This window comes from Cynocephalus volans, chromosome 9, assembly GCF_027409185.1.
Source record: "Cynocephalus volans isolate mCynVol1 chromosome 9, mCynVol1.pri, whole genome shotgun sequence".
NCBI classification, from domain to species: domain Eukaryota; kingdom Metazoa; phylum Chordata; class Mammalia; order Dermoptera; family Cynocephalidae; genus Cynocephalus; species Cynocephalus volans.
Window position 1 is genome coordinate 123,095,077 of NC_084468.1, and position 13,750 is coordinate 123,108,826.

The window sequence follows — 13,750 nt, forward strand, 5'->3', positions numbered from 1 at the left end:
TATTGTCTTTCTTTCCTTAGTTCTGTTTTATCTACTTCTTTCTTGTTGAATAGTTTTTATTCAGAGATAATGTAATATCTGTGGTTAAAAATAAGTTAAGAGGGGCCGAGCCCGTGGCGCACTCGGGAGAGTGCAGCGCTGGGAGCGTGGCGACGCTCCTGCCGCGGGTTCGGATCCTATATAGGAATGGCCGGTGCACTCACTGGCTGAGTGCCGGTCACGAAAAGACAAAAAAAAAAAAAATAAGTTAAGAGTTCTAAAGTTCAGAATCCCCTTTGTTTAGATCATCGGAGGTTAATGTTTTTCAGGTGTTCACCCTGTTTTTCAGGTTGACTGGTAAGTGATTTTTACAATAAAAAAAGGTATTTTTAATAGAAGAAATAAAATCACACTGCCCAAGAATCTTACTTTGTGTGTATAATGTCATTTATTTTTGTTAGGTTGAAACTCCATTGGAAGAAGCTATTAAATTTTTAACACCATTGAAGAACTTGGTGAAGAACAAGATAGAAACTCATCTTTTTGCCTTTGAGATTTACTTTAGGAAAGGTAGGCAATTAGGTATAGTAGCACTGATAAAGCTGTATTTCTTCACCCAACTCTGATGGCCTCACAACTAGTATTTTTTTTTTTTTTTTTACATGGGTGTGTAATATAGAAGTGGCTGGGAAGAAATAGATCAAAAGAGGAGACGTCTCTTCATAGAATTTTGAATGATTAAAATCTTTTCTACTGTGTTTTCTATTTTTCATAATTATTATAACTTAAAATAATGTATTTAATAAATAGTCCATTAATTTTCAGACTTCTTTTTTAACAGTTAATACAGCTCCCCTTTAAGAAATATTTTAAAATGAAACCCCAAAGTATAAAATAACAAAAGCTACTCCACTAAAAGAGGGGAAAGGCAATCTAAAGCCCCATTCAATTGGCTTCTTATCCTTGTTCTAACCTCTAAAGAGCCCCATCATTTGGAATCCACTGCATGAAATGGATAATGGCAAAGGGCATGGCAGTATTTTTAGCTGATTGTTGGAGGCAAGGGAAAAGGAGTTATCAGAAGAGCCTGGGGTTTTGATATTTGGAAAATGGTACTAAATTAGGGAAGTCTTAACGAAGAGGTAGTTACAGATAAAACATGGAGGTAGACTGAGTATCCAAGTACAAATCTCCATAGAACAGGTGGAAACAATACTGAAGCTTTGGAAATATGGGGGATGGGAGTAGGGGTACATAAAGAGAGATTAAAAAATGACTGAAAACAACCTTGGTGAATACACTACATTTAGAGGGGGAAGAAGAGTCAGGGATTGACAGGAGAGAAACAGCCAGGTAGAAGAGAAGCTATTTTACATTTCGCAAAATACAAGAAAGGAGAGACTTTCAAGCGTACACAATGAAGTATTCTGAGTAGTGGGGAACATCTCTATTTTGATTAAAGGAGGTTGGAAAATGAAATGGCTTCAAATTTTCTTTGTTTATATGGCATTAGTTCAAATATTGCTGAATGCTAAGTTTTCTATATAAAGTATTTTTTCTTAAAGAATGTTATGTGAAAAATATTAGCTAATGTTGCTAATTGAAGGAAAATCGTTTGCTTCAATCATACGTTGCAATTTAGATGTGATTGACTCTAAGTTTATTTTTTCTATTTGTAAGGTCTTTGCCCTCCAAATTAGGGCATCTTATTTTATTAATTGATCAAAATATATCTTACTTTTTCTTTTTTATAGAAAAGTTTCTTTTGATGCTACAGTCAGTGAAGAGGGCATTTGCTATTGATTCTAGTCATCCTTGGCTTCATGAGTGTATGATTCGACTCTTTAGTACTGGTATGTTTTGGTTTTCCATTATTTATTTGATGACAGTAGTTGATAGTAACTGTATAAATGATCTGTACAAATTCATCGTAAACTCAATCATTTTAAAGCTGTTACATATTAAATTAGCTGAGGGAAAATTAAGGCTCTTTTCTTTGTGATGAAAGTCTTTAAGGCTACAAATGTTACCTATGGTGACATAGAATTGTTTAGTCCACATATTTGAGAATCGCCTTTGTTTCTGTTTCTTAAAAGTTACATGTAAGTTGAAGTTTTGGATCATATTTACTTATGTAAATCTTCTTAGTAAATTGTTGTAATAATGGAAGACTGTCTTTGAAATTAACTAGTTTTCTCCTTACTTATCTGTCTTGTACATCTGAATTAGCACGCTTCTTCAGATTTTTTGTTACTTAAAAAATCATCTACTTTTCAAATATTTAGAGAGATCAATATATTAATTTTAATGTGAAGTAGACCTACAGAATTTTAGAGCCTGAAAGGTGGAATTTTACTCTAAATAAAACTATTTATTCTAGATAATGTAAATACTTAGTAATGAAGCAGGGACTAGAGCCCAGGTCTTCATATTGTTCTTCTTACTAGAATAAAGTACTCTTGTAGTCAGGTAGTATTGTTATTGGTTGTTTTGATTTTTAAAGGACTGGAGAAAGAGAAGTAGAACCAGTAAAAGAACAATCTACAGAATTTGGAAATAATATTATAAATTAGTTATTTCATTGCTGACTCCATACATTATATAAAAATGAGAAATTAGACCATGCATCCCAATCACACTTTAAAAATGCTAAATTGTCCCATGAAGAACATTGCTTTAACTTCCAAGAAAAGGTAAAGCCTTATTTAAATTATATTTATGCTTGTCAAAAAATAATTCCTGTTATAGAAACTGAACCATAGAAACATTTCCCTCAATTTTTTAAAATTCTGAAAATAATAATGTAACCACGTTATAGAAAATAGAAAGCAAGAATTGCTGTATTTAGAGAAAATAAAGAAGTTTATTTCTTTTTAATCTTTTTTTGGCATTAAAAAACTTTGAAATAATTGAACCAGAAAATTAAGACTAGAAATGATAGTTTTAGTCCATTCTCAGTTTGGAGGGTATACTTGTAAAGTATTTTTTAAAATAACACACACTTTCACATACTTTGTTTTATGTACTAGATTCTTTCCTGAAAGGTTGTTAAATATATAAATCCTGTGGAGTTAGGGACTTTCTTTTGAAATATGGAATAAAAGTCACGCTTGTAATAAGTATGTGGATTGATTAACATGACTATATTCTTTCAGTAGTTGGTTTTAAAATACACATAGGCTTAGAATTAATTAGTTAGAATTATTGAGTATTCATGTTGGCTATGCCCATTGCTATAGGTGTTCAGCTAAAATCGTCATGAAAAGACTTTACAAAGTGATTCTTATTTTGATTGAGTTTAAGCAGTGAAATTAGGTCATGATTATTTGCAGTAATAAAGATGGACCATCTCTGTGAAAGCCTTTAAAGCATGATGTTGATAGCACCAAGGTCAAGGGTTCAGATCCTCATAACTGGCCAGCTGCAAAATAAAATAAAATAAAAAGCCTGAGAAGTTGGGTAGGGGCTAGCTAGTTGATTAGAGAGCAGTGTTAGTAACACCAAGGTCAGTGGTTTGGATCCCCCTACTGGCCAACCCTGCCCCTGCTGCATGCGCCAACCCCCCACCCCACCCCTGGCAAAAAAAGTTGGGTATTTATCATTACCTTTGTTAAGAACAGAGGTATACCATTAAGACATTTGTGAAAATGCAGATATATAAAATAAACCCCAAGGGTTTATTTAATGTATTTGGTACTTTAAAAAATATATTTAAAAAATATATTTAATTTAGAAGTAATTTTTCAGGAATTCATTTGTCAGGTTAAGTTATATTGTTGTAACTTTCAAAGAAACCCTCACTAATACACCTTTCTGTGGAGTATACAAGAAAAAAATAATGCCTCCACACCTATTTTATTAGTTGTAGAAACTTCTTCATTGTAGTACAGTTACTGGCACCCTCTAAATCTCCAGAATATGTTTTATGCTACTAATGTAATTACTATATGCCACATGAAGTTATTTACCATATAGGACCACTTTCTTTCACACCTCCTTTTTTTTTTCTTACTATGAAGATGATTTGATATCTTTTTTAAGTTTTTCTTTTCTTTTTTTTTCTTTTGAAGTTGTAGGGCTTATAGCAATTTAAATTACATTTCTGGTCAGTGCTAAGTGAAAGATAGGAGCTTATATACTCAATTTGACTTATTTCCTTACATGTTTATATTCTCTTACATGCTTTTAAAATTAGCACTGTTTAGCAGTCTTGATCCACAGTGAGTCTTATATCTTTTTCCTCTCTTTTGTACAACCTCATTTTTCTTTTATCTGCAGAGATTTTTCTTCTGTACTTTCCTCTCAGACCTTCTTTTATACTCTCATATATTATTTATTATTTAAACCTTGCATACTATGTATTGTTATTAAATTATTAATTAAGTTATTTAAGCCTTGTTTAATATTATTTATTTTGCCATTTTGAGTGATGCTCGCTTAGTAAGTTGTGTTATATAATCTAGTAGTGAGTAGTCATCATCTCTCACAAAATATATTTCCTTCCCAAATTATTATTATTGTTATTGTTATTTTCCTTCCCAAATTATTAGTTTCCCAGTGCCAGCTAGCCTGGGAACCCAAGGCAACTCCTTTTCCTAAGAATCAGGTCCCTTTTCAGTGTGGCTTTTAACCATTGGTGATTACTTAATTCATTCTGCTATTAAGCTAACAGTATGAACAAAACATTTTTTCAATTTTATAATGTCAGAGGACCCAAATCAAAATCCCCTTAGAGCTGGCCAGTTATCTCAGTTGGTTAGAGCATGACGCTCGTAACACCAGGGTCCGGGGTTTGATCCCTGTACCTGCCAGGAAAATAAATAAATACATTCATACATACATAAAGCCAGCCCCTTAGGGAAGGCTTTATTTCTTTACCCCCACCCACACAACCCCATCAGTTATTACTTTTCATTGATTTACAAGATATCACTCTATCATGGAAGGTAATTGAGTAGTATGATATTTTTTTACTTTGCCGAGACCACAATATTGTCCGTCTTATCACTTTCAAATGATTTTTAGATTGATTTTGTTTTTCCACCCACTAGTCTTTAGCAGTAATAGGTCAGTTGATAAATCTGTGACATTTGAGATGGCTTCTTTTCTTAAAGGTAGAGGTAAAATTTTATTACACAGAATTCCATAGGCCATTCTAATTTTTGGTTTTTTTGTTATTTTTGGTAATTGATATCTTGGAAATTACAGTTGCAATCTACATGATTTAAGAGAGAAAACTGAGTGGGTCTCAACTTTTTGTGAATTACTTAATGAGGAAATGTTGGGAAACAGCTATTAATGAAGTTGGGAGTTATTTAAATTTATATGTATATATTTTTAAATTTGTGAGGCTTTTTTTTTTAAGCTGTTTTTTCTTAATTTTTCTGGGGAGATTGTTTAATTTGAGGAAAGCAAGGTAATGAAAAATAAAGAACACCTACCCCCAACTGTAATGTAAACTATACAGTTACCTTTCTACCTACATATAAAGTATTCTGAAAGCATTTCAGGGAAACCAACAAAGCCCATGGAAATAACTTTTACATTATAAAAGATCTATGTTTTTGGAGATAATGTTTATTGTAATTCGTTGTAACCTATTTCTACAGCTTTTCTTCCTTCTTCTCTCTCTGATCCTGCTTCCCTCTGAAAAATAGGTATTGATAAATTGCCAAAACCAAGTTTAAAGTACTGCCATAATATAATGGAGGTTAATCTAAATTCTTTAGCTAGTAGCTTATTTATTTGAACCACCTAATTCTATAGAACAGGTTTTTTTAAATGCTTTTTAACCAACAAAGGGCAATCTTAATTAATAATTATGTGTAGGAAAAATATATATAGCTTAGATGTTCAATGTTTTATTAAACTTAGGGTAATGGTCCATTAGTGGGATAATGAAATCAGTTATTTATTAGAAAATATCAGCATATGTTGCACGTAGTATTTTGTGAAACTTTTGCTTCACGTAACTTAGGGATATGCAATATGTACTTGTCACAGTACAAACATGTGGTTGCAATAAAAATTTAAAGGCCACCACCATAGTTCCTAATCATAAGGAAAATCTTATGTTTTCAAACAGACAAAAATCATAATAATAATTCATTGAATACCTATTATTTAATTAGCACTTTTACCCAGTATCTTTTCCTTGCTAATAATCCTTCTAGGTTAGATATCACCCCAATTTTGTAGATCAGGAAATACGTTCAGAGAGGTTATGACTTGTCCAAGTCCAGATCTGTCTGTGTCTGTCTATACCAAAATAACAATGAAGCAGAACATAACTTGGATTCAATCCAGAGGGATTGGGGTCAGCTTTTTCCATCTCCAAATCTCAAGGCCTGGGAATATAATGACTCCAGTGTATTTATTATAGGAAAATTCTTTGGTAATCCTTCAGAGTTTATTACGTAATGATTAGTTCAATTCACATAGTTCCAGAAAATAAAGTCAACCATGTCAACCATGTTTTTTTTTATTCTTTTAATTGACAAATGTGCCTGGGTATAAAGGAAGATGGGGAAGGTGAGGAAAATTCTGTTGTCTTCAGCACTATATATTTGCTGCGCCATTATTTATCAGATAGATGCTGTCAAGCCTCTGCTTTGTAGACCTTAAGGTTGAGGGGGAAAACTCTAGGGACTTAGAAGGCTTGAATGACATCTTTTGTCATCCATTTTGCTTCATGTTCCTTTCTGTAAATGAGTCCTCTGCCAATGAAATTTTTGAATGACTTTAGAACAATCATTGGATCGTTCTGCATATATTCTTTAAATTTATAGAGGTAAGCTATTCATTAAATGTTGAATTATCAGTAGGTTTTATCTAGTCTTTGCATATAATACCATGTTTCGTTGGCCTCATCAAATAGATAATTTAACTCCTACAAACTTTATCAGAGTATCTAAGTGCTAAGAGAGTTTGTTTTAATTTATTCAGCAGTGTGTGAAAGTAAAGACTTACCTGATACAGTTAGAACAGTATTAAAACAAGAAATGAATCGTCTTTTTGGAGCAACGAATCCAAAGAACTTTAATGAAACTTTTCTGAAAAGGAATTCTGAGTCATTGCCACACAGATTATCAGGTAATCACTTTATTTTGTCCTTCTCTTAGTATTCTAAAGCAAATTCAGTACTTATTTTAATGGATCAATGACAAGATAAGTTTACACATTTAAATTTCTTAACACAAAATTATTACTAGAGTCATCTCTCCTGGTTCAGCATGGGTATTACAGAAAAGCAAGTATAATTGAATTTCAATGTATATTACATATAGTGGAGGTGGAGCTTGCTTGCTTTCTTCTTTTCTTTCTCCCATCATTGTGCTCTTAAAATTCACTCGGATGTGACCATTGTTTTCCGTTTCTCATGTTTATGTAGGTATCAGTGTTGACAATGCTAAACACCTGAAACCATCTCACAGTTAACAAGAAGTCTACAGCAAGGGTCTTTGCCTGTGAGCCAAAGTCTGACTTTATGAGACCACGTGGGTCGTGCTTTAGTAGTGTGGTTTTAAACTACATGGCTAAGAAGCCCAGCAGCTTTGTATATACCTTTGTGGAATCGTGAATTTAGCTTTTTGGCTCATACCATTGAGGTTAGGTATTCCCCTCTCACCTTCTGCATTTAATAAAGTATTCCCCTCAACCCCCAAATTATTATGCTTATTTTGAAAGAAAACTATCCACAGTCCCACCATACAAAAGACAAGTATTACTAGAATATTTGTATTTCTTTATAGTCTCTCTTACTGTGCATATTTTACGTAAACATTATGTTTTATTGGGTATATATACAGAATGTACGTCAATCATTCTTCTATTTTAGACAGTTAGGCTATTTCTGGTCTACCTCTCAGGATTAATTTTTTAAATAACGGTGTCTCCAATGGATATTTCCATTTTTTAGTAAAGTGTGCCACACTCTGTGTGCACATATACCGTGCATTTTATATTTAAGTGGGTAGAGGGCAAGATGTTTTTACCTTGAAACAAAACAGATTTCCTTTTTCCTTCTCATTTAGCTGCCAAAATGGTGTATTATTTAGATCCTTCTAGTCAGAAGCGAGCTGTAGAGTTGGCAACAACACTTGATGAATCCCTCACCAACAGAAACCTCCAGGTAAAGAGTTTTTCATAATCTCTCTGTAAGAATACCTAACATTGTTGTTCTCATCAGGAGAATAATTTTAACCAAGAGAAATAATTATTTTGTCACTTAGGCATGCTGTTCTCCAAACCATTATGAATCTACGTCAGAAACTTAAGTTTATTTAAGAGTGTGTGTGTGTGTGTGTGTGTGTGCGCGCGCGTGTACATACATGTGTGCATGCACACCAGACTACTTGGCATTTGGTACCTAGGTTCACATCTGTAACTTAGAATAACTTTTTTAGGAAACTGTTTTAGTAAAATCATATATATGTTCCATAATTATTTTTGGATTTCAATTCATATTTGGATTTCTGGGCATTTCTGAGCAAGCAGTGGTCCCAGTGAAGATTCTGACATATTTAAGATGTACTTACCAGGGGCTAAATTAAAATATTCATTTTATAGCTTGTAATGCCATATGAGATTAAGTATTAGTAAAAGATAATAAGGATGTGTTGCAAAATACAGATTTTGGTTTAGACTTTAAAACAAAGGACAAGTTACCTTGTGTTATAATCGGCCAGATAAAAAAATGCTTGCTGAAATACAATTAAATATATTCATTTAATAGTAAATGAAGGCAGTATCTTTAAGGAAGAAAAATTGGACTTGTTGGTTGCTAATTAACACATCATTTAGATTAGAACTTGGATTCAAGGTCCTTTGTAGCCTGGTAAGATTTGTAGAATATTATGTATCTAGAAACAATGTAATGTTTTCTAAGTGAAAAGATTAAGAAAGAAAGCATGAGAAATGCAAGTCAACATTAGCTATTTAAAGATATAAGAAGTAGACTTACTTAGGGGTTCGGTTAAAAGAATTATTTGTTTTCATGAACCAATTTTTTATATAATCACTTCATGTTTGAGATACCCATTGCTGCTTAGTTTTTGGACATGCCTTAAGATGCTCTCTGATTTTAATGTAAGATTTGAAAACTATGTTTGATTTTGCTGGCTGGCTCTAAGCCTCCAAAAAAATTAAAAGGCCATAATGCAGTAATTGACATTGTAAATTTTGACATTTATACACAGGGCCAGGCTAGGCCAAGGTAAAGTTAGCACGCAGGGTTGTGCACTTGTTGGGAATGAGTGCCTCTTCAGATATAGCACCTTGTACATCTGCTTGTCTCACCTTAGTCCTATCCCTGTTTATATATTTGTCCCTGTTTATCCTTTTGTATTAACCCTGTAGTTCTGAAAAATGGCTAAGATAGGTCTTGAATATTCTTATGGAATGTATATGAAGGAGTAAATGTTTTTGTTTTAAAACATTTATGTTTTAAATGTGTACCGTCACGCACCACATAACAACATTTCGGTCAACAGTAGAACCCCCCATTCAATGGTGGTCCCATAAGATTGTAATGGAGCTGAAAAATTCCTGTTGCCTAAGTGACATCATAGCTGTCTTTGTGGTAATGTCATAGCACAAGGCATTACCTTTTCTGTATTAGGTATGTTTAGATACACAAACACCACTGTGTTACAGTTGCCTACAGTATTCAGTACAAGAACATTCTGTACAGGTTTGTAGCCTTATATAGCCTAGGTGTGTAGTAGGCTATACCACTATGTTTGTGTAAGTATATTCTGTGATGTTCCCACAATGACAAAATTGTTTAAGTACGCATTTCTCAGAATGTTTCCCTATTAAGCGATGCATGACTGTACATTTATTCCTTAATTTTGAAATCTGTTGATGTTGAAATGTCAAATTCACAGTAAAAACCTTTTCTCTGGACAAATTATAACGTGACTTTTATTTTCTTTCTATAGACATGTATGGAGGTATTAGAAGCCTTGTGTGATGGTAGCCTAGGAGACTGTAAAGAAGCTGCTGAAGTTTATAGAGCAAATTGTCATAAGCTTTTCCCTTATGCTTTGGCTTTCATGCCTCCTGGATATGAAGAGGATATGAAGATCACAGTTAATGGAGATAGTTCTGCAGAAACTGAAGAACTGGCCAATGAAATCTGAACATCATTAAACAAACAAATGGGATGACTTTGGACCATATCTAGTGTATAATATTTTTGTCACGCACCTGCTGCATTGCTCTAACTTACACAGAATGAGAGGAGTAAATGTTCTTGCCTTCAAATAGTGTTTTACGTTTTTTATCCTGCTGAAAAAGTATATATAAAATATCTAACATTACAGGATATAGATTCAGTTTCTTAAAAAATTAAAAGCTGCTAAAATTGAGGGTGTTAAAAAAAGATACCATATCTTATTCCTACCTACCCACCCATGTTTTTAAACTAATTTATATAAAATCTGGAGGCTGTTACAGCTAATAAAGCAGGTGTGTGGCAGAAATATTACTTTAAATTTGTCTTGTGAGATTTTACTATATCTCAGACAGCATAAATGCTGTTTTAGCACTGGATTCTTTCACTGAGCACAAAGAGTTGTTGGGGCTTTAGCATCTGACTGATTTTGTTATGGGGTTGATTCTGACCATAGGAAGTATGAAATGTGAATCACTATTTACAGAGAAATCTACAACAGATGCTTGATGTTGTAGAAACTGGGACATATAGATACCAAGCAGAATTATAAGAAACCTAGAAGGTATTCAAAACGCTTATTGTGTTTCCAAAATTCACTGTACATGATCAGTTTGGTGTTCTTGTACCACAGTTTTTAACTGAAGGAACCAGTTGGAACAATCTCAATTTTAACTTAAACTTGAAGAACTAAAACAACAATGCAAAACCCTTCAGCATTGTTTTGGCCAAACTTGTTAAAACTGTAATGCAAGAACCAAATGCACTGTGATGTGGCACCAACTAATTAGCAAGCATGAATTTTTCACCCAAGAGTGAAAAAAAGAAAATCTACCATGGCTTGACGTTAAAGAGCAGAACTTCTGACTACCATTCTATGACTGATCAAGAGACTAATAGTTAAAAACCTCAGCAGGCCTTGTTCACGATATGCAGAAAAAAAAGTGCTGCAGTTTAGATACCTCTGGAATTTTTCCACAGTGTCACAGGTTTGTAATACTTGAAGCCCTACATTTCTAAGAATATATTTCTTGCTCAGTTGTTTCAGGCAAGCCCAAGACTTTGTAATTTTTAAAGGGCCCAAGATTTTTTTTTTTTTTTCCAATAACAGACCAGCTTCTTTTTCCTGCAGTTACAGATGTAATTTCCTTTTTGTTGTCAAACATAAGGTACCAAATATGATGCAATAAATTGTTTTGAAAAACAGTTGTGTGAATATTTCAACTAATCTGTGTTGGGCTTCTATGAAAATATGCAGGTGGAAACAGAGGTGCAAGTCAGAGGCAATGTAATATGCTATAAGGCTAGTGCAGATTGGAGCTTTCTAGAAAGGGCTAAGTGCTGGTGTCAGAGAAATTCCATAACAAAGTAGAATGCTGCTCCTGCATTAAGATTTCATTGAGGGCTAGGATGGTGGCAGGTACTATGAATGTAATTCATAATTTGAAAGGAAAATTAAAAACTGCTATTTTGATTAGAAAAATGAGCCTTAACATGTTAAACCTGTACACTAACAACTAGTCTCAGGCTCAATATTCTCATTGCATTTGCAAGATTTGATCAAATAAGATTAAGTAAAATGAATCAGTTGTATATATAATTGACTTTTTACGGTACTTTTAGTTTATAGAAAGTATACTCTGAAGAGAATTTACAAAAGACCTGATCCTTTTACTGACTGAACAGTTGTGCTAAAAACCAACCTTTCATAGTACATGACCTGCATTCCATATCCTAGTCTAACAGTTTAGTGATGTAAAGAAAAGTGCAAACTGAACTTCAGTGCTTTGTTATGTTTTATTAACTGGCCCTGACTCAGGAACATCTTAACAGATGACAAAAAAACAAAACTTTTTTTCAATTTCTCTTATGAGTGGCAACTGAAGTTCTTATTATTGGGAAAGAACACTAGTGCTACCTCTATTACTAATGAGGTTTTTGGAGGAGACACCAGCCATAATAGGGGGTGTATGTGTGAATTTTGCTTAAACTCTACTGTATATTGAAATTTATCTGTCTTGACAATGTTCAAATGATGTAGATCGTCTTAGAATGAATATTCATAAGTACTCAGAACTCTTAATGCAGGTGCCACCCATGAGGAGCTAAATTCCCAACATGTATATTGTATTCCAACCCAATTTTACTGGAACTATTAAATAAATCTTTTATTTTCTTTCAGGTTTACTTGATAGTGGATACATTGTCTGGTGTCAGAGGACCTTGACTGGGTTCATTTTATGTCCTGACATCACCCCTAAAACATTGTACTGTATTATCTTGCTCTGATAGTCTCAACTGGATCATCTCACATTTGCCTCATTCATTCTATTAATTTCAAATGATACTGTGGGGGGAAAACAGGGTTAGAAAAGAAGTGGAAAAAAAATGCAGTGATGTTGTAATCTAAACAAGTGCCTTATGTTTATTGCTAAGAACTGGTGTTATCAACCCTTTTGAGAAGAAAGGGTCCCTTGACCTGTATTTACATAGGAAAGTAAAGTTCTTTTTGTTTTTCTTTATATCCAGCTACTCTTGTCATTTCTCATTGATAAACTAAAATCTGACTAGGTTAGTTTATTCAGCTTTAATTAGATAGTTAAGTCATACATTTTTAACATTTTTCTGTATCTATTTATTATGCACATCAATAAAATGTGATCTATAATAGCATGACTAAAAGTACTGCCAATGTTAGTAAATAGTTTTTCTATCGGCTTTATTAGGCCCTTGTTTTTCACAGTGTTTGTATTCATGATGTATTGCTATTAGAGCTGTGTAATGAAAGCTGTGACTGTATGAAGAGGTCAGGAAAGCATAGTCCAGATTCAGGTAGGTTGCGATAAATTCAGGGAAGTCTCCTGAACAATTTCTAGGAATATTTCAGTTGTCATGTCGCATCTGGGAAAAGCTAAAAAGTGAAATGTTGGACTTTGTCTTAGATAATTTCAGCCTTAAATTTTGAAATTAATCTTATTAAGATAATTCAAAGAAAGATGACCTTTCTTTGATGGAAGGCGGTCTTCTAATTCTAGCCCATATGTCACTTTAAGTTATAAATAAGGTTTCTTGATACCCTTTTATCATCTAAACTTTGCTCAGTCCACTGCCAAACCTAAATTAAAAACAAAGTCCCATGAAATGGCTATTTTGCACCATAGGAAACAGAAACATTAAGTTTTGTTCCAGTCTTGATGGTTGAGAATCTCACAACCAATAAAACAATCTTTTTTAGCAATAAAGTTTTTTAGAAAAGGTGATTCTTTATTGAATTGCATTTTTAACTTTCAGTGTACAGCCTGAGATGGATGTTGAAATAAAAGTATTGGTAGTGTGCAGGAGGTTCTGGAGAAAAGAATGCTCTGTTTTAATAAAGCAGAAGGGTATCTTTTCCATACTCTAGGCTATATAGCATATTAAAAACTGCTACCTCCATAAGGACATTCACACTCTTATGATGACATCAAAAATGGGCAGAGGGAGAGGGAGGAGTATACTGTAGGATACATAGTCTAAAAGTTTCCAGCTTCTCAAGTTTATCCATCTGCCTTTGGAGCAACGCCATCTTGGGATTATAGCCAGAGGAAAGGAAAAAAT

General features: G+C 33.4%; 1 protein-coding gene across 3 annotated transcripts in view; it reads left to right on the forward strand.

Moving 5' to 3' along the window:
• Window positions 1–12,677, forward strand: part of NAA15 (N-alpha-acetyltransferase 15, NatA auxiliary subunit) — a 74,045-nt gene extending 61,368 nt beyond the window's left edge. For 2 of the 3 annotated variants that reach the window (XM_063107808.1, XM_063107806.1), the window contains exons 16-20: window positions 441–549; window positions 1,734–1,832; window positions 6,925–7,071; window positions 8,013–8,110; window positions 9,921–12,677. In XM_063107808.1, coding sequence (XP_062963878.1) covers window positions 441–549; window positions 1,734–1,832; window positions 6,925–7,071; window positions 8,013–8,110; window positions 9,921–10,121 — 654 coding nt within the window. In that variant the 3' untranslated portion in view covers window positions 10,122–12,677. The remainder of the gene's footprint in view (window positions 1–440; window positions 550–1,733; window positions 1,833–6,924; window positions 7,072–8,012; window positions 8,111–9,920) is intronic. The other variant, XM_063107807.1, reaches the window with a different exon arrangement.
• The last annotated feature ends 1,073 nt before the right edge of the window (window positions 12,678–13,750 follow it).